The sequence below is a fragment of the Bubalus kerabau genome, chromosome 3, assembly GCF_029407905.1.
Source record: "Bubalus kerabau isolate K-KA32 ecotype Philippines breed swamp buffalo chromosome 3, PCC_UOA_SB_1v2, whole genome shotgun sequence".
NCBI lineage: Eukaryota > Metazoa > Chordata > Mammalia > Artiodactyla > Bovidae > Bubalus > Bubalus kerabau.
Window position 1 is genome coordinate 48,942,195 of NC_073626.1, and position 21,322 is coordinate 48,963,516.

Sequence of the window (21,322 nt, forward strand, 5' to 3'; positions counted from 1 at the left end):
GGGAAACCTGTTGTGTGGTGTTAACTGCATTCACATTGCTGTGTGGCCATCACCACCATCCATCAGCAGAACTCCTTTCATCTTGACAACTGAAACGCCATGCCCATTAAACAGTAACTCCCCACTGTCCTTCCCCCAGCCCGTGGGGAGCCAGCATTCTGTCTCCTGTCTATGAATGTGACTACCCTGAGTGTGTCCTGTAAGTAAAATCATGCAGCCTTTCTATTTTTGTGACTGGCTTATTATTTCACTGAGAAAAGCGTTTCCTCAGGTTTTATGCATGTTATAGCCTGTGTCAAAGAGTCCTTTTTAAGGCTGAGTAGTGCTCCGTTGTATGTCCGTGCCCCGTTTTGCTATCTGTTTACCCACTGGTGGTCACTTGGTGCGTGTTCATGCTTTAGCTGTTGTGAGTCATGTTGCTGTAAGCATGGGGGCAGGCGTCTCTTCCAGACCCTCCGTTAGTTTCTGTGAGTATATGCCCAGAAGTGTGATTGCTAGGTAACATGGTAACTCTATTTCTAATTTTTTGAGAAACCTCCATACTATTTTCCACATGGACTATAATATTTTACATTCCCACCAATAGGTCATAAGGCTTCAGTTTCTCTACATCCTTGCCAACAATTGTCATTTTCTGAGTTTTGTTTTTGATGATAACCATCCTAATGGGTACACAGTGGTATCTCCTTTTGGTCTTCATTTCCATTTTCCAAATAAGCATCTTTTCATGTGGTATAGCCAATGCATTTTAAAAGTAATGAAAATTATTAAAATTAAGTGGCCAAACAATAAACTTTATAACTGATTAGAAAATCAAAGACCAGTGATTTTTGTGGGTAACTTTATTTTTTCACCTTTCCTAACAAATGGCCTTAAGAATAATAAGAGTTTTTGTTAAGAAATGGTATTTAATATGCATTAGAACTGAGAAGCATTTCTCAGTGCACAGACCTCGCGGTCGGTGTGCACCCCGCACTCTCACAGGGGCGGAATGTTACTGTGGGTACTGTTTGGGGTAAATCAGTTACTCTCTGTAGCAGGATGAGCCTTTAAGTTAAGATTAAGATTTGAATGTGTCATGGTTTCTGCCCTGTAAACTCAGTCTCCTGTGCATCAGGGCTCCAGCAGCAGCACTTTGATTACAGTATATGCATATCCCTGTGGAGACATGTAACAATACTAACCTGTCCTGAGTTGACACCCATGGCCCCCTTATCCTTCTATTAGTTCTATTTTATATTGTACTGATTGTCACTTTTTAAAAGTTTACCAAGATATATGGATGCTTTCTAGTGATCCTGGTCAGAGGAGCCTGGTAGGCTTTTTCTTTTTTTAAACCTTTCACATTTTATTCACAAATATGTGTTCATTCTAACTCAGGCCTCATATTTCAAAGACGCAGACATCACTTGTCACTTCAGTGTTGTTTTAAAGAAGAAAAAGGGAACTAATCTTTTTATTGAGGACCTACTGTGTGCCAGCTGCCATGCTAGGTGTTTTTTGTATTTGTAGTGTTGAAGATGTTTATAACATTCAAAGAACTTCTTCCGCATGTTATTTACTCCTCCTTGCATCACTGTGAGGTGGGATATGTTAGGTCTCCCCCTTTCGTACATGACAGAACAGAGGCCCAGAAATGTTGAAATAGCTGCCGAGGGCCAGACAGCCATCATCTGCGGAGACTGAGGTTTTCACTGATGCGAAGCCCCGATTTTGTGTTAGAGAGTCTAGTGTGCGTTGTTGGCTCTTACCGCGTCCTTGAAGAATGAAGATGAGAGATGCTCTGCTACAGTCCAATGACTTTGCAGAGTATGTGTACATACCAACTATGAGTGCTTAAAAAAATAACAGGAAGATGCTTTTTCTTTTTGTAGAAGATAAAAAGATTTGATTGTGCATTCTGGTCCTTTAAAAAGTAAGCTGATTGTCAAACATAGCCAACTTGTCATTGTAAGTTCCCCAGGATTTTCTGTAAGCCAGCTAGGAAGCCCTGTTTCTTTCTTTTGACTGTAGAATTGCAGTCACCGTTTGTGAGGGCTGCTTGAGTCAAAGGAGCCATGTCAGCAGCATTTTTATTTGCACTGTGTGATGTTGCTCCTGGTTGTCACGCTCTTTGTAAGATAAAATAACTGCTACTTGTTTTTATATAAGCTCTTAAAGATCTGTTTGTGTAAAAAACTTGACATTATCTTATAGGTTAGTTCAAGAATATTGATTTGCTTTATGTAAGATTTTCTCTTTAAAAACAGTTTTGTGTATTCAGGTAACATCTTCCTTTGAATTTTATATAAAGTTTGAGCTTTCCTAGAATATTTTTTCTTCAGTAATACAAGGGTGAACTAGAGTATAGGCTGTTATGAATTACTGAATTTAAATTGAAAACAGACTTTAGTAAAGTCTGTTTACTGTTTAAAGACTTTACTTTAGTAAAGTCTCTTTAAAGCATAGTCTGTTTCAAGATGGTTTTTGTTGAATCTGAACACTGTCCGTGGCCACCTGGTTTATGACGCTGGGACTTTGTTGTATTTTTTTGGTTTGTGTCTTCATTTTGAAATGAATGGGATGGAGGTTGGTACCAATTACACAGGTTTCTAAAGCCATCTTAAAAACTGAGCACATGAGATTACCCTGCTGTGAAAGTGTAGGTGACTAAAGTGTAAGCGTGCCCTGTTGAATAGGCATTATGTGAAATAGCTGTTAAACCTAATTCTGAGCTTCTGTCTGCCTCTTTCCATATGGTACAATTAATTCTATGCAAGGTACTGAAGACAGAAAAAATTATTCATGATTTTCTCTGTTCTATGGGTGGTGCTGATTGAGGCAAAAGAAACTTTTAAAAATGTTTACAACCTAGTGTCAAACTCAGAGCCCTATGTAGCCCAGGACTACATAGGCCTTCACTGCAGTGATGGGTTATTTAGACCAGTTACAACACACTGCTTTTGACTGGCCTTGACTTTGAATTATAATAATGGAAAGCTTGGGCATTTTCTTTGTTCCTAATGTTTGAAGAATTAATTTTTCTGTTCTTCAAATTGTAAATATAATGTTTTATTTCACTAAGACATAGCTTGAAATATTTGAAGTAGTAAGTGTGTATAACATATTGTAGAAAAAAACATTGTTTTTGCTGGAACAGCAAAAGATGACATAACAAATTTTTGCACTAAAGGAATGTAAGAGTTATACAGTGGTTTCTATTTGTAGACTATGGTAAATTGATTAATTTTTAAATGTATATTTTAGGATTTTACATGTTTTCATATATATGTCCATATGATTTGTATTCAGTTATTTAAACCCTGATTCAGTCACTCTGATAGAAATTGATTTAAATGTAGTGAAAGTGAAAGCCAGGTCCCTGATGGTACCATGTTCATGTTTTAAGTGGCTGTCATTCATTATTTTAAAGCCTTAGGTCTCTCATTAGTAAGCATATAAGACATCAACTGAGTTTGTGGCATGCAGAGGCATTATTAAAAATAAACCTACATCTCTATAGAGATGAATGCTTATGATTTTCAAACTACAGGAGAATTTTTTCTGTCACCACTAAGAAATCTTTTAAAGATGATTTAATGCAAATGAAACTTTGGAGTTTATTTGCTGGATCCAAATAAATTAGCTTTTTAAAATTTACAGTTTTTTTTTAAAAATACTGGAACTTATTTCCTAAACATACAAAAAAACCTTTTCAAATAATCTTTTGAATATAGAGCTAAAAGTGAATTACCTATTTCATTCATTTTTATTTTTTCTTGATTTAAGTAGTAGTATTTGGTAATCATTTTTAAAAAAAAAATAGGGAAAGATGTGTAATACTAATGGATTGTAATTAGTAAGCTTGGGTATGGGAGGAGTGGAGGAGTCATTGAAAGTCATACCATTTTAGAGTACGTAAATTAATGGCACAGTAACTTTTTCAGAAGTACATTTGCGTTTATTGATTCTTCCTTACAGAATGTGACAGTGATGATAACCTGGGTATAAAAAGTGCTTCAGTGGGAGAAGAATTCAGATCCGCAGAAGGTAACCTAATGGAGTTAACCCTTCCCCTACTTGATTCTGTGTTTTATAATTTCTTCCTCTCTCTCTTCATCCCCCTCCTCGCACTGTGTCTTGTTTTGTTTTTTAAAGCTGTCTTTCATTTAAAGGCTAGTTTGCATTTCCTCGTGTAAGATAATTTAGGGACTAGAATGAAGGAGGTTTTGCCGCAGCGCGTCCACACTCGTGTGTGAGGGTGGTCTGTGCTGCTGCTTTCTCACCACAAGAGCGTTCGTTGTGACACAAGTGGTGTAGACCGTGCCCCAGCCCGCAACCAAACCTAAGATAATTATTTTTTGACCCTTTGCAGAAAAAGGTTGCTGTCCTGGGGCTAAGAAGGGATTTTGGTTTCCTAATTTTTATTTAAATAGTATTAAGAATATTAAAAGTTACACAGTGGAACTATGAAAGCAAGCACTTATATCTGAATATTACAAGATTTTTTTCTATAAATTAGTTATGTTTCCCTTCATAGGTTTAAGAGAACTTTTTCTATTACTTCACATCAAATCATTTACCAACTGCCACTGTTTGGTTGTGATGTAAGTCCCAGCTTTTACTGTGGGTTTTCTGTAACAGTTTGTGCTTTTTAATAATCCTGGGCAGGAAATGAAACAACAGGATTTTGGAAAATAAGCTTACTGAAAGTTGAAACTCTGATATTAGCATCTTTGACATTCAGGAACAATAGTAGGAGTCTTTTTTTTTTTTTAATTTTTTGGCCACGCCACACAGCATGTGGGATCCTAGTTCCTCAACCAGGGGTGGAACCCATGCCCTCTGCAGTGGAAGCATGGAGTCTTAACCACTGGCCCCCAGGGAATTGCCACAGTAGGAGTCTTAATATACATTCCAATGTGGTGGTGGTTGGTGGAGACTTGAGAGTGGAAATGTATACTTAGGGAAGGAGGCGTGGCAAAACAGGCACACGGAGCGGCCCGCTGCTGCGCTCCTGGTGCGGGCGCTGCTCTGGAGCACGATGGCTCTGACTAGGAGCCCACTGTGTGCTGTCTGGGGTAGGGAATTGAGTCTGGCAGTGCAACTGATTCTTTTCAGGGAAGATTCTATTCAGAGAAGACTGATCTTTCTGATAGTCAAAATTCATTAGTTAAACAAAATCGGCAGTAAGTCAACAACTTAATTGGAAGCAAGTTTTCTGACCAGCTTGTTTTCCCAACATGGTCTTGCGAGGTCTGGCTCGGTGCTAAGCAGCCACATAATGACAGGTTAAACAGATGAAAGAACGTTTGTGAGTTTTAAACAGAAACTGCCAGCTAAGTTGTTTATGAAGTCCACAAAAAGAGAAATACCACTGAGCACCTAAGTACTTAAGACTTCGCAGTCTTCACTTACTACCCATGACTAATCCCATGGAAAATGCCAAACAAAATTATAACTTTTAAATAACCACACTTGAGAAACATCCACAGTCCTGTGGGCTCCTAGCTAACCCAGGAAATCTGAGATCTGTATCACTGAATATGTATCAGAATTTCTAGCATTTTGTATCTATGTTACACATTTTATGACTGGGAGATTTTGAGAGTTTTTACATTTTTATCACTTCTTAGTTTGGAAAAAGTATTACATTAGTGGATTCAAGTAAAGATACTTTAAACTTTTAATTAACTGTCCTATGAAGCAGAGATATAATGCTCTAATCCCAAGAAAATCAAAGTGGTGTCACGTGTGTTTTCATTTCCTGCTTTATGTAAAATGAGTATGAGAAGCACACAGTGTCCACTCTAAGTTACTGAGCCGTGGCCTCCTCTGTACTTGCCTCCAATGCCTTCCTTTCCCTTCCTTTTCACCCAGCAAGAACCAGCTCAAATATCGTCTCTTAGGTTGAATTGCCACTTTGTAGACAGTTTTGTATGATCACTGCCTCTTAGATCTTCCATCTTTAGAGAAAGCTAGCGGCTCCCATCTCCAGACTCCCTCTGGTTTAAACATTTTTTTGTTTGTATTTCTCATGCCCACCAGACTGTGAGCCATTCAAGGAGTAGGATCATGTTTTATTTATCTTTATTTCAGTAACAACTAGTGCAGGGTTTTAGCACTAAATGATGGTTGAATGAATACACTTCTAACAAACAAAATAAGTTAGGGCTGCTAGGACCCAGCTCCCTATAACTGGATTAAGGAAATTAAGACAGAAACCATTTGGCTGGAGAATATTGGGTGATTGAGTTGACCCTGCACCATAGAAGCAAAGTGATGTTCTAGTCCAAACCTAATAGTAAAACTCAGAGTTTAAAACTTCTCAAATCTCTTCTCATTCCTTCTCTTCTCAACACAGCATTTTAAAAGCCTGACAAATGGGTGGTAAAAAGCAGGGTCAGTTTGCTTGTGACTTTGCCCTGGGAAAAGGCAGTTTGTTTTGTGGCCTCCTCTCCCCCCACTGTGATTATCTCAATCTTTGTTATTCTCTGTAGACCTGTCAGAGTCTTTAACTACTCAAGCCCATTATAAAGATCCTGGGTAGTCTCAGCTTTGCTCTCTGAGTGATATAATATTTTCCAAGTCCCTTAACTTCACTGTGTGTCAGTTTCCTCAGTTTTAAAAACAGAAATACTAGTATACCTGCCTTACTGGAGTAGCCTGGCACATGGTAAGCAGTACTGTATTGGTTGCTGCTGCTTGTGGGAATCTTAGTTCCCCAACCAAGGATCAAACCCGCACCTTTAGTAGTGAAAGCATGGAACCAGGGAATTCCCCATGATGGTGATTATTATCATTATTCACTGTTTACCTGCACCTAAGGTCTGCTCTGCGGAGAAGGCAATGGCACCCCACTCCAGTACTCTTGCCTGGAAAATCCCATGGACGGAGGAGCCTGGTAGGCTGCAGTCCATGGGGTTGCTGGGAGTCGGACACGACTGAGCGACTTCACTTTCACTTTTCACTTTCATGCATTGGAGAAGGAAATGGCAACCCACTCCAGTGTTCTTGCCTGGAGGATCCCAAGGACTGGGGGAGCCTGTTGGGCTGCCGTCTATGGGGTCACACAGAGTCAGACACTACTGAAGTGACTTAGCATAGCATAGCATAGCATAAGGTCTGCTCTGAAGTATACATGTTCAGTAGAGGTATTCTGACCCAAATCCCTGGAAAAGAAGTAAAAGACAGCAATATGTGGGTTGCTGCTAATGTAAAACCATCTTTCTGTAAATGTCAGCAGTTTGCCTTAGAGTTCCTTCAACTAATAGCAGTTGTCAGTACAATTATTAATATTACAACAAATAGTAAAACTATAACGTAAACAGTAAAACAGTATAACTCTGTGGCCAGTTTAAACAACAGAGAAAGAAGAGACTACTGTGTTCAGTTTTTACTTGAATTGTATATGAAAAAAACCTAACACATTTAAAATTGCTGTTAGTTTTAACAACCTATAAGAGTCAGAATATTTCCCCTATTTTTCATAAAAACTTAGTCTTCCAAACATTTAGTAATTTGCTTTCAGATTCATAGCCTCCAAATGAGTGGAGCATGATTTAGTATAGGCCTTCTAACTCCTATTGCTGAGTTCTTTTTTATTTAGTCATATTACTTCTCTTTCAAAGAGAATGAAATAAAGGCAGAGAGAAAAGAGAATAAGGGAAATACAGACTTAGCCATAACAGAGAAAAACAAGGACATATTTGCTGTAAGTGTTCTATATTTCTTCATGTAGCTTTGAATCACTGTCTAATTTCCTCTCATTTCAACCTGAAGGATTCCCTTAGCATCTCTTGGAGGGCAGATTTGCTAGTAACAGATTCCTTTAGTTTTTGTCTGGGAAAGTCTTGATTACTTCTCCATTCTTTCTATATTCTATCTAAGAATTCTTACAGTACAGATTTTTGTTTGTTTTTTTCTTATAGCATTTTAAATATGTTCTCTCACTGTCTTCTGGCCTCCATGATTTTTATGAGAAATAAGCTGTTCGTCTTATTAAAAACGGCTTACATGTGATGAGTTGCTTTCCTCTTGCTGCTTCTGTTGACTTTGGCTTTTGACAGTTTAACTATAACATGTCTTCAACATGAATCTCTTTGAGTTTCTCCTGTTTGGAGTTTGTTGGGCTTCTTGGATGTGTAGATTCATATCTTTTATCAAATTTGAAACATTTAAAATCTGTTGATTCTTTTTTCTCTCTGCTTAATTTTGTTAAACTCCTGTAACAAATTTTTCACTTTAGTTGTACTTTTCAGCTCCAGAATTTCTATTTGGTGGCCTTTCATAATATCCACCTCTTTATGATATTCTCATTTTGTTCATACATTGTTTTCACAATTTCCTTTACTGATTTGCTCATGGTTTACTCTAGGTCTTAGAACATAAGACAGCTGGTTTAAAGTCTTTGTTTAGTAAATTTATATCTAGGTGTCCTCAGGGACAATTTAATTCAATTTTTTTCACTTTGTATACTTTACTGTTTCTTTGTATTATTTGTGTTTTTGATGAAAATTGGATGTGCAAATATTATAATGTAGTACTTTGGAAATCAGATTCTCCGTCTTCCCCTTGGTGTGCTGTTTGTGATTGTCGAAGGCTCTAGTTGTCCATGTGCTTAGTTCCAATATTTTTGCAAAAACTGTACTCCTTGTCATGTTTGGTCACTGAAGTCTCTGTTCCTTTAGCTTGTTTTCAACTATTGTTTTGACAGAAATTTCCTTGAATACCAGGAGCAAACAACAATCTCTCCTGAGCTTCAGCTGTGTGCTAGCACCTTCAACATTAGCCAGCTGTGCACTGAGCCTGGTGGCACAGTGGTAAAGAATCTGCCTGCGCTGCAGGAGCCACAGGAGACTCAGGTTCCATCCCCGGGTTGGGAAGATCCCCTGGTGGAGGACATGGCACCCCCTCCAGTATTCTTGCCTGGGAAGTCCTGTGGACGGAGGAGGCTGGCGGGCCACAGAGTCCAGCACAGTTGGAGTGACTTAGCACGCAAGCGTGCACGGAGCCTGCAGACCAGCCAGTGGCGAGGGCTCAGTGTCTTCTCAGGCATTTTCTGAGCGTGCATCCTGCACTGGGTATGTGCCTGGTTACTGAATTCCCCAGGACACAGAGGTGCTTTTGAATGCCCTAATTTCCCAAGGAAATTCTCTTCATGGCTTCTCCTCCCAGATATTAGGTGTTCTATTGTATGTCTCACCCATTATCTTTTACCCCAGGCCATGGGCTTTTTGTCTGCCTCTCAGTGTTTCTGAGCCATGCAGACTGCTTTTCTGTCCACTGTGGAGCCTGAGCTTAGTAAAATGGATGATGCCTTCAGATACAGGATAGAACAAAAGCAGTAAGTTGTGACTTCTGCTTTGCTCTGCTCTGCCTGGAGCCAGGGACGAGGGTCCCACACCAGGAGTATGGGCTGCTGCAGGGAAGGATAGCGAGGTGGTGGGGAAAGGGCAAGTGAAGATACCACTAGGCTTTCCCACTGGTTTTTTTTTTTTTTTTAATTATTTTATTTGTTTTTGGCTGCACTGGGTCTCTGTTGCTTTTGTGTGGGCTTTCTCAAGTTGCAGTGAGCAGGGGCTACTCTTCACTGCTGTGTACGGGTCTCTCATTGCGCTGGCTTCTCTTACTGTGGAGTACAGGCTCAGTGGTTGTGGTGCGTGGGCTTAGTTGCTCTGAGGCGTGTGGAATCTTCCTAGATCAGGGATGGAACCGTGTCCCCTGCGTTGGCAGGTAGATTCCTATCCACTTCACCACCAGGGCAGTCCCCGTACTGGTGTTTGTGTGATCTTTGTCTGGATTCAGTGTTTGCTTCGTTGCTGTGACCCTTTGAGGATTTTCCAAACTTTTGAGAAAGTTGTTTCTGCCCAACAGTTTAGGCGTGTATTTCAGTGTTTTATGTGGAAGGACGGGTGTTTGGAGCTACCTATTCCACTGATTTGTTGAAACTTCACTCTAGGACCTATTCTTCTTCTTCATGTCGGTTTTGGAGAATAATGTTTTGCAAGAAATTTGTCCATTTTACCTTGATTGTCAAATGTACCAGTGTAAAGTTGTTCATAGTAGTATTCCTTTATTATATATTTTTTATTTCTTTAGGATCGCTGATGATATCATCTCATTTTTCCCCTAATATTGGTAATTTTTATTTTCCTCTTCACTAACCTGAAGTTTATCAGTTTATTTGATCATTTCAAAGAGTGAACTGTTTTTAGTTGATAATTTCTCTCCTTTTGGTCTGCTCTCCATTTCATTGATTTCTGCTCTTTATTATTTCCTTCCTTCTACTTTGAGCTTAAATTTTGTCATCTTTTATAGCTTTTTAATGTGACATTTAGACTGTTGATTGAATTTTTTTCCTTGTTTTTTAAATGTAAACATTTAAAGATGTTTATTTCCCTCTAAGCCAGGATAAGCAAGCTTTAAGCTTTTTCTGTAAAATACTAGATAGTAAATACTTTAGGCTTTGTAGTTCCTGTGGTCTCTGTTAGTTACTCAAGCAGCTATTCTCAATACAGAAACAAAGGAGTGTGAAGTAGACAGTGAAATTTACAGAAGTTACTGGTGGACTGGATTTGGCCCACAGACTGTAGTTGGTCAGCTTTCTACTTTTTACTGTTTTCCACAACCTAGACAGCATATTAAAAAGCAGAGACATTACTTTGCCAACAAAGGTCCATCTAGTCAAAGCTATGGTTTTCCCAGGAGTCATGGACGGATGTGAGAGTTGGACTATAAAGAAAGCTGAGTGTCAAAAGAATAGATGCTTTTGAACTGCGGTGTTGGAGAAGACTCCTAAGAGTCTGTTGGGCTGCAAGGAGATCAAACCAGTCCATCCTAAAGGAAATCAGTCCTGAATATTCATTGGAAGGACTGATGGTGAAGCTGAAACTCCAATACTTTGGCTACCTGACATGAAGAACTGACTCACTGGAAAAGACCCTGATGCTGGGAAAGATTGAAGGCAGGAGGAGCAGGGGATGACAGAGGATGAGATGGTCCCCATGGCATCACCAACTTGATGGACATGAATTTGAGTAAACTCCAGGAGTTGGTGATGGATAGGGAAGCCTGGCATGTTGCAATCCATGGGGTCGCAAAGAGTTGGACACAACTGATTGACTGAACTGACTGTGTTCCACAAATTTTCATGTCTTTGCTATCAGTTTGAAATATTTTCTAATTTTCCTTATATTGTCTCCTTTGATCTGTTGACTCTTTAGATATATTGTTGAATTTACAAATATTAATATTTGAATGTCTTATTATTTCTAATTTAATTTTGTTGTGGTAAGAGAATATACTCTCTAAAATTTAAAACTTTTGATATTTATTGAGACTTCCATGGCCCAACCTGTGGTCTGTCTTGATGAATATTCTGTATGCACTTGAATGTATTTCTGTGTTTTTGATTGTCAGTTAGGTCAAGGTGGTTGGTAATATCAGATCTTCATCCTCAGTGATTTTTTTTTTATCTAGTTAACCTATCAATTACCACAGTAGTAACAGTGAGCTTCTTCATCAAGGATTGTAGATTTACTTTTTCTCTTTTGTTCTGTTATTTTGTGTTTTGTGTTTTGAAGTTCTGTTTTTAGTTGCATATACATTTGTGATGTGTGCTAAACTGATCTGTTTAGCGTTATGATACTATGAATTGTTCTTTATCTCTGGTAACACCTTTTATCATAAAATTTTTTTGTTTGATATTAATATAGCTACTCAAGCTTTCTTATGCTTAATATTTACACAGTGTATATTTTTCCATTCTTTTACTTTCAGTCTATTTATATCTTTATTTTGAAACTACGTCTCTAAATTTGATTCTGAATTTGAAACTACATCTCTAAGTTTGATCTTACTTTTTGATTTACTTTGACAATCTGTCCAGTTTTTTATGGTTGCTCTAAAGGTTATGATATATATATTTTTGCTTTTGTTATAAACACTATAAGAAAATATTATTTTTTGCTCTAAACATTGCTTTGAGTTTTAAAGAAAGGAAAGAAGAAATAGAGTTTTTAATATTTATCCACATAGTTCCCATTTCAAATGACGTTTCATTCTTTCCAGTAGATGACAGTTTCTATCTGATGTCCTTTTTCTTCAGTCTAAAGAATTTCCTGTCCTGTTTTATATTAACATAATGCAGTTTTGCTAGTGTTGATTTCTTGTTTCATTTATGAAAGTATCTTCATTTTCCCTTTAATTTTGAAGTATATTTTCTCTGGCTTTAGAATTCTGGTTAGTGTTTTTTTCTTCAGCACTTTAGAGCTGGAACTCCATTTTCTTGTCTTGTGGCCGGCCTCCTTTGTTTGTCCTGACAAATGACCATAATTTCCATTATTGCTCCCCTATATGCACGTATGTCATTTTTTCCCTCTTATTGCTATTAATATTTCCTCTTTGTCTTTGGATTTTAGCAGTTTTTGGTAATGTCCCTGGATGTAGCTATCTTTGTATCCTACTTGGAGTTTCCTTAGCTTCGTGTTATCTCTAAGTTTATAAGTTTCCCCCAATTATTTCTTCACAATTTTTTGTCCCACTTTCTGTCTGCTTTTCTTTTGGAACTCCAGTTATGCATATTAGCTGGTTTAGATTTATCCACAGGTTTGTCATTTTCTTCCAGTATTTTTTCTCTCTTCATATTTGATCACTTCTGTTGTCCAGTCTTCAAGTTTATTATTCACTCTTCTGCCACCTCCAGTGTTAAGCTGACTTAGTAAATTTTCAGTTTCAAAACATGTGTTTTCTCATGTGTTGTAGAGTTTCTGCTTAGTTTTCTTTTTAATAGTTTTTATTTCTCTGCTGAGATTTCTTATCCACTCAACCTTATGTCCTTGAAAATAGTTTTAACTTCTCTTAAAATCTCTTTTCTGCTAATCCCAGTAGCTTGATTATCTTGCGGGTCAGTTTCTTTTGACTGCTCTTCCTCTTGACTGTGCGGCACATTTCTTCTTTCTTTGCAAGTCATGTGATTTTTGATGTATGCGGGATGTTTGTGATGTAAATTATAGATTCTCAGAATTCCGTTAACTTCCTCTGAGGAATTTTTTTTTTCTTGTAGGTAGTTAACTTGCTGGACTCGGACACCAAACTCTCTCTCCGCCGCAGCAGGCAGCAGTCGCTTGCTTCTTTTAGCTTTCCGACTGCTGTTTCTCACCGAGAATCTTGGCTCCTCTCTCGTGTATGCAGAGTTCAGAAGTCAGCCAAGGATTTGTAGATTTGGAGGATCCTCTTCTATTACTTTCTCATTTCTGCTGGGATCTCTTTCTGCTGTTCGTACCTTCCTGCCACCACCTCCCCTTCGCAACCTCTGTCATCTGTCTGACTCCTCAGTTTGCATCTTGTTTCACAGGGATGTAGGCATGCCCTAAGGCAAATGAGAAACAAAGTGTAAAGCTGCATATTTAGCCCTGTGTAATTCATTTATTTCAATAATTAACTTCTGTCCTGTTTCTACCTGATTTTTATTGTTCTTTAGTGCCTTAAAATAGTTTATAATTGTTATCTAGGGGAGAATTAATCCAATATAAGCTGCTACTGCTGCTGCTAAGTCGCTTCAGTCGTGTCCGACTCTGTGCAGCCCCATAGACGGCAGCCCACCAGGCTCCCCCATCCCTGGGATTCTCCAGGCAGGAACACTGGAGTGGGTTGCCATTTCCTTCTCCATTGCATGAAAGTGAAAAGTGAAAGTGAAGTCGCTCAGTCGTGTCCGACGCTCAGCGACCCCATGGACTACAGCCTTCCAGTCTCCTCAGTCCATGGGATTTTCCAGGCGGGAGTACTGGAGTGGGGTGTCATTGCCTTCTCCCCAATATAAGCTACTCTACTGTTAGAGTGGAAGTTTATTGGAAGTGGAACCATTTAGTTGCTTTCGTTTTTATCCATTTTAACTGGCAAGTTTAATTCCTGTAAAGTTCACTGTGAGATATTAATGTTTTTGTATTTACTTCTGCAATTTCATTCTTAGCTTCCTCTTTTTGTTTTTTCAAGTTGGTGTGTATGCTGTGTATTTGTTTCTGTTCTTTCTGTGGTTGCCTTGGCATTTTATCACATTTTTTATATGTAACTTAAAGACTAAAGTGTATGTACATGTTGTCTGCCTCCATAAAACAATAAAAGGACTCTGGAACACTTGAGCTCTGATCCTTTTCCCCAACTTATATGCTGGTCCTCCAGATTTTTGGTTCTCTGTGTGTGTATATGTGTATATAATACACACAGAAATTGTACAAAACATCTCGCAAAACAGGTGACCATCTTTCAGATTAAAAAAGAGTATTACCAGTGGATTGATTTCCTGGGGCTGCTCACCTAAGTACTACAAACTAGGTGGCTTAAAACAGTAGGAATTGCCTCACAGCCGTCGAGTGCGCCCATCTAAGGGCAGGCTGTTGGTAGGGCCGTGGTCCTGCTCCCGGATTCTGGTTGTTAATGTCAACTGTAGGTGAAGGAAAGTTGCATGGCTCGAGGTAGCCTGGAGTTAAAACTTCCCTCCAGGTCCTCCCCGCCATTCTATGCAAAACAAAGAACTCTCTCACCCGAAGGGAAAATGGATATTAGGTTGATTTTGCCCAGCTTCCAGCCAGTCCAGACTCTGGCCGATCTCCAAAATTCCTTGCCCCAGCTGTTCAAGAGATAACTACTAGAACAACCTTGGAGAAGAACAGGCCCCCTTAAGACAGTAGGTTTCCACATATATGCCTATATATACTTACTCTTTTCTTGGGTTAGTGCAGCAGCTCACTAATCTGAGTGCTGCCCCTTCTTGCCTCATTAAAGGTGATCTGTTCCTGTAAAGTGCCGGCCTCCATCTTTTTCTGAACCTTGCCTTCTCTAACTCCCTTACCCAACAGCAGGCATTCCTTGGCTTGTAGATGTATCTGTGTATCTCTGTGTCCATCATCACGGGACCATCTTCTACCTGTGTGTCCATCTTCATGTGGCGTTTTCTTCCAATAAGGACGTCAGTCATGTTGAATTAGGGTTCACCCTAGTGACCTCATCTTAACTTGGTCACACCCACAAAGACCCTATTTCCAGATTAGGTCACATTCATGCGTACCAGGGTAAGAACATATCTTGAGGGGGGCACAATTCAGCCCACAATGATCAGTTCCCTAGAAGCATCCCCCTCATTTAATTTCAGTTACTGCTGCTAAGTCGCGTCAGTCGTGACCGACTCTGTGCAACCCCATGGACTGCAGCCTACCAGGCTCCTCCATCCATGGGATTTTCCAGGCAAGAGTACTGGAGTGGGGTGCCATTGCCTTCTCCAATTTCAGTTAATCAGAACACAAATAGCCACATATAGTCAGTGTGCATCATATTGAACAGCACAGTCATGGTCTATATTACTGATATTTTGGGTCTGAATGCCTTTAGTTATGAGAAGGCAATGGCAACGCACTCCAGTACTCTTGCCTGGAAAATCCCATGGACGGAGGGGCCTGGTGGGCTGCAGTCCATGGGGTCGCTAGGAGTCGGACACGACTGAGTGACTTCACTTTTTCACTTTCATCATTGGAGAAGGAAATGGCAACCCACTCCAGTGTTCTTGCCTGGAGAATCCCAGGGATGAGGGAGCCTGGTGGGCTGCCGTCTATGGGGTCGCACAGAGTCGGACACGACTGAAGCGACTTAGCAGCAGCAGCCTTTAGTTAACATTGTTTTACAGATTCATCAGATTGTTAGCATGTAGCTTTGGTTTGTTCATTTCCAGTACCTGTATGATAATTTTACACATAAATCAATTCATGTATCACTTACAGACATTGGGTTGGCTGTTGCAAGTAATTCCCACATTTCTAGGAATATATACTGAGGTGGAGACTTGCTGAGATTCAGCCTAGTATATTATGGCAAGGTTTTTTACAAAAGTGGTTGTTCTAATTTTTTTTCATTCCAGTAGTGAATGTGAGCTCCTGTTGATCTACATTTTCACTAATCATTGAATTATTGGTCTTTTTAATTTTACCTAGTGATAGGCATTTTTTTGTGGTTTGAATTTACATTTTTCTGATGATTAATGTTTATTTGACCTTTTGACATCTTTTGCCAGTGCCTTTGCAGATTTCTTCACAGTTTGACTATCTTTTTACTGATTTTTCTGGGTTGAAAATCTTTCTAGGTATAAGATCTGTATATTGCAAATATTTTCTCTTTATGTCTTGTCTTTTTACACTCTCACTTTTGATGGATTAAAGTAATTTTAATGCATTCTGAAGTACCATTCTTTTTCATGTTTTTTGAATCCTGTTTAATAAGTCGTTCCCTACACTAAGGTCCTGAGCATAGTCCCATGTTCTTTGCTGTTTGTTGTTCCACGTTTGCTCTTATACAGTTAATACACAGTAAATCTGAAATGTATTTTTGTATATTCCATAAGGTAGGGGTAAATTTATTTTTTTTCCATGTGGCCTACCAGTTTTCCCTCCATCATGTATTTAAAACCCCACCTTGCCCCACCATTCTGCAAGGCTGCCCGTGTCATCGATCAGGTTTCCATAGAGCTTTCTGTGCTGCCTCTTTGGTCTGTTCACCCGTTCTTGGGCTGGTTTGTTGTAGTTTAGTCACTAAGTCGTGTTCGACTCTTTGCTACCCGACCCAATGGACTGAGATTTCCCAGGCAAAAATACTGGAGCGGGTTGCCATTTCTTTCTTAAGGGGATCTTCCCGACCCAGGGATCGAACCCGCATCTCCTGCACTGGCAGTGGGATTCTTTACTGCTGAGTCACCAGGGAAGCCCTCTTGCACTGGTCCCACATTCTTAATTACTATAACTTTGTAATAAGTTTTCATAAAAACAAATCTTGTCACCTTTTTCTTTGTTTGCTAAGAGCATCTTGGCTTTTCTGTACATTTCTTCATCCCTTTGAATTCATCTGAGGGCAATGCGCTGACCTAGAATCCAGCTTTAACACAGTGTAGAGTAGCTCGTAGTGTTTAGATTCCCGCGATGTGGCACTAGTGCCCCAGCTCGTAGGAGGCGGCGGCTGCCTATTAGAGGGATTGCTGCGCTTGCCACCCCGGGAGGCCGCGGGAGACCACGCACTGCACAGGATTAGAGAAATCTGGTGTGAGAAGCTAGTGAAGGCCAAGAAACGGACACCTAATTACCCCCTTGAGTTTTTAGCATCATTCTCAGGAAATGGAGAAAAAGACCAGTGAACCCAAGAATGTCTGTCTTGCTCACTGTTGTATTTTGTACCTGATATACAGTGGGCATTCAATAAATTTGTTCGGTGAGTGCATATGTGTATATAATAAATGCTTCTCAGAGGATATTATATAGCCTTGAATTTGCCTCTTTGTCTTAGGTACTAGAAAAGTTAAAACTAAAATTTTAATAGCTTTTGAGGTTTTGCCATTTCATGATTTTGCCTTTCTTTTTCTACTGGTAAGTTTTATATGTATTACCTCAAATCTTTTTTGGAAATAGATACTCTTTTTTCCCCTGTAAAGTCTGGTGAATACCTGTCAGTCATTCTAGAAGTTTGTTGTCTTTCTGTGTCCCTAAATGGACATAACTAATAAGTTTCTTAGCATATTAAGCTCAGATATACTATAATTCAGTTTCAGATCATATCCAGATTCTCATATTTCAAAATAGTCAAATTTTATGATCAAGAAACTGCAGAGTTATCTTCAGTTTCTCCAAGTTGTATTTCCTTTTCTTCTGAAAATACAGATGTAGTTGATGAGACTTACATTAAGTACATTTTTATCAGTTTTCTGCCCTAAATGTTAAAATTCTCTTTTTTAATGCAGATGTGGAATTAGAAGAAGCTATTAGAAGAAGTCTTGAGGAAATGTAACTAAAGATATTACCACACAACATCAAGTGGCCTTGAAGAGACTCAGGATGATGAATTCTTGAGTTTGTTTTCTAAAGGAGACCACAAATCTACTAGTACAAATGTATTTGAAAACACACTGTTTTTGCTTTTGTATGTTCAAACTCTGATATTGCTTTGTGTTTTTGTGCCATTTGCAAAAATGTATAGAGAAACAGAATATATGTTAATGCAAATACAAATCATATATTCTAATATAGGTATCATGTTTCCCAGGTAACCTTGAATTCATATACTTAGGTTAAAAGGATTTTAAAAAAAGAAATAAAGAAGCCCTTGATTATTGTTTATATGTTTCCCAAATAGAATTGGTTCTTTAATTTTAATTGTACTGTTCAGATGATTCAACTTTATTTTTTTAAGAGTGAAAATGAATATAAATAAAGCTATCATAGCTCATTTTTTCTGTAAATTTTACTTCTCATGTGGCACTAATATATATTATCTTTGAGGTCTTTTTATGATTATTGGAAGAGAGCAGTGGAAACTGATTGTGAAAACAGATGAAGAATTTTATCAGCAATGTTCTTTGTGGCTTTCACTCAGATGTATAGTCCTGCTTTAATTAGAGCTGTACATTGCTGGAATGAAAAAGAAAACCAACCTAATTTCTTTGAAAGTAGTAAAAAAGTTTTTCCATTCTTTTTACCTACTTCGACTTTCATATGACTTGTATTATTTTCTGTTTAAAGGGAATGATGTAAAAGTATTTGCATAGAATTAGGCATACTTTTAATATTAGTCCTTTTATATATATATATATATATATATTTCTGTAAACATAGTATTCTTTAGAAAATAATGTTGAAAGTCTACTCAGGAGTAATCTTCCTTAACCCTTTAAAATTTTTAATTCATCTGGAAGTATCTTCATGTTAGTTATTCATTAAAATATCAATGTCCTACAGTTGGTATTACATATTTAATTTTTAAATGTTGAAGCCCCATGATGAATAATAAAAAATGTTATGTAATTAGAAGACTAAAAAGGGGCTTGTCATACAATCTTTGTGAATATACTTCATGTTATTTGACCAGAAATGTCATCCCTAAAAATTTTGAGTAGTAATTATTTACCAAACTTAAATTTTTCTATAAATATAAATTTTTCTTTAAGACAAAAAAAATCATAGCTAGGACTTTGGTCTTTCTCTGCAACTAGATAATTTAGTGTTAAATAGTATGACTTGTTTTATTATTATTATATAGTCTTTTCAGTCCACATTGGAAACCAGTTTGTGTTCTTTCTTTCTTAAGCTGTCAGTTCTGTCCTCCGTGCTTGCTTTTTAAGTAGACGTCGTAGTCATTTTTCCAAAGCGAGAACACTGTACTGTTAATTTGTTAAGAGTAGGTTAAGGCTTTGGGAGGTGGTTACAGAGCTTAAAGACGTTTGGGGAGCCTGCTCAGCAGTGGGAGGTGAACGGGTGCCCAGGAGGCGGCTGTGCTGGAGGTGCCGGCTGGGCAGGGGCGCTGTGTTGCTGGGACACTCGTGTGAATGGTCCAGAGTGACACAGTGGGGAAGGGGTAGTCATCATGATCCTTAAGGTCACTGGGTTGCTTAATGTTTTAATAATTGTCACTGATTGTATTTCTGCTTACCACAAAATTAAAAATCATGTTTCAGTTCAGTTCAGTCGCTCAGTCGTGTCTGACTCTTGGTGACCCCATGAATCACAGCACGCCAGGCCTCCCTGTCCATCACCAACTCCCGGAGTTCACTCAAACTCAAGTCCATCGAGTCAGTGATGCCATCCAGCCATCTCATCCTCTGTCGTCCCCTTCTCCTCCTGCCCCCAATCCCTCCCAGCATCAGAGTCTTTTCCAGTGAGTCAACTCTTTGCATGAGATGGCCAAAGTACTGGAGTTTCAGCTTTAGCATCATTCCTTCCAAGGAACACCCAGGGCTGATCTCCTTCAGAATGGACTGGTTGGATCTCCTTGCAGCCCAAGGGACTCTCAGGAGTCTTCTTCAACACCACAGTTCAAAAGCATCAATTCTTTGGGGCTCAGCTTTCTTCACAGTCCAACTCTCACATCCATACATGACCTTTGTTGGCAAAGTAATGTCTCTGCTTTTCAATATGCTATCTAGGTTGGTCTTAACTTTTTTTCCAAGGAGTAAGCGTCTTTTAATTTCATGGCTGCAGTCACCATCTGCAGTGATTTGGAGCCCCCAAAAATAAAGTCTGATACTGTTTCCACTGTTTCCCCATCTTATTTCCCATGAAGTGATGGGACCAGATGCCATGATCTTCATTTTCTGAATGTTGAGCTTTAAGCCAACTTTTTCACTCTCCTCTTTCATTTTTATCAAGAGGCTTTTTAGTTCCTCTTCACTTTCTGCCATAAGGGTGGTGTCATCTGCATGTCTGAGGTTATTGATATTTCTCCCGACAATCTTGATTCCAGCTTGTGCTTCTTCCAGTCCAGCATTTCTCATGATGTACTCTGCATAGAAGTTAAATAAGCAGGGTGACAATATACAGCCTTGACGTACTCCTTTTCCTATTTGGAACCAGTCTGTTATTCCGTGTCCAGTTCTAACTGTTGCTTCCTGACCTGCATATAGGTTTCTCAAGAGGCAGGTCAAGTGGTCTGGTATTCCCATCTCTTTCAGAATTTTCCAGTTTATTGTGATCCATACAGTCAAAGGCTTTGGCATAGTCAATAAAACAGAAATAGATGTTTTTCTGGAACTCTCTCGCTTTTTCGATGATCCAGCAGATGTTGGCAATTTGATTCCTGTTTTCTCTGCCTTTTCTAAATCCAGCTTACTCATTTGAACTTAATTTAGACACATGGAGGAGAGTGGATGTCACACAAAGTAATGGAGAATATTATCAAGAGGATGTTTCTGACAATGATGCTTACTTGTTTGCTTTTATTCGTTTTTCATTTTACTGTGATAGGTTTTTTTTTTTTTAAGTTTTTATTGTGATGCCTTTTTATACCTGAATAACTGCTTTTTTCAAAAAAATGAATGTTTATTTTTAAAAGGATATATAGGTAATGTACTGACAGCGTCTGGTTGGTGGTATCATTGACTGTCTTAAATAAAAATTCCTCCCTTAAAAAGTTTGTTTTTGGATGCTTGGTATCCTACCAGCCCTACCCTTTCTTCTGTCTCCTTGTCCTCCTGACCATTTGGTCACTATCAGACCTCTCCCAGGAACAAGGTGCAAGGACTCTCCTGGACTCCCTCGGGCAGGGTAACCAGAGACTCAGTAGCATAGGCCTCAACTTAAAGAGCTTTCTTTTTTTCCATCAATTTTTTTCTTTTAAATTTCTTTTAAACCATTTATTCTTTCACTCACAAAGTATTTACTGAGTACTTACATTTGTCAGCTACTATTCTAAGCACTTGAAATACATCAGTGAGCAAAAGGAAGCCCTCACCTCCGCAGTGGGGCACACCTGCGGGCGGTGCTGAGATGAGGAAGGAAAACAGCCGAATGAGCTGAGAAGGACCGGTGGGGGCGGCCGG

At 38.8% G+C, this 21,322-nt stretch overlaps 1 protein-coding gene across 3 annotated transcripts in view; it reads left to right on the forward strand.

Annotated features, from left to right (window-relative positions):
- ZNF451 (zinc finger protein 451) overlaps positions 1–18,237 on the forward strand; it is a 95,327-nt gene extending 77,090 nt beyond the window's left edge. For 2 of the 3 annotated variants that reach the window (XM_055571807.1, XM_055571809.1), the window contains 2 exons: positions 3,961–4,029; positions 17,753–18,237. In XM_055571807.1, coding sequence (XP_055427782.1) covers positions 3,961–4,029; positions 17,753–17,799 — 116 coding nt within the window. In that variant the 3' untranslated portion in view covers positions 17,800–18,237. Of the gene's footprint in view, positions 1–3,960; positions 4,030–13,045; positions 14,130–17,752 lie in introns of those variants that run through there. The other variant, XM_055571808.1, reaches the window with a different exon arrangement.
- The last annotated feature ends 3,085 nt before the right edge of the window (positions 18,238–21,322 follow it).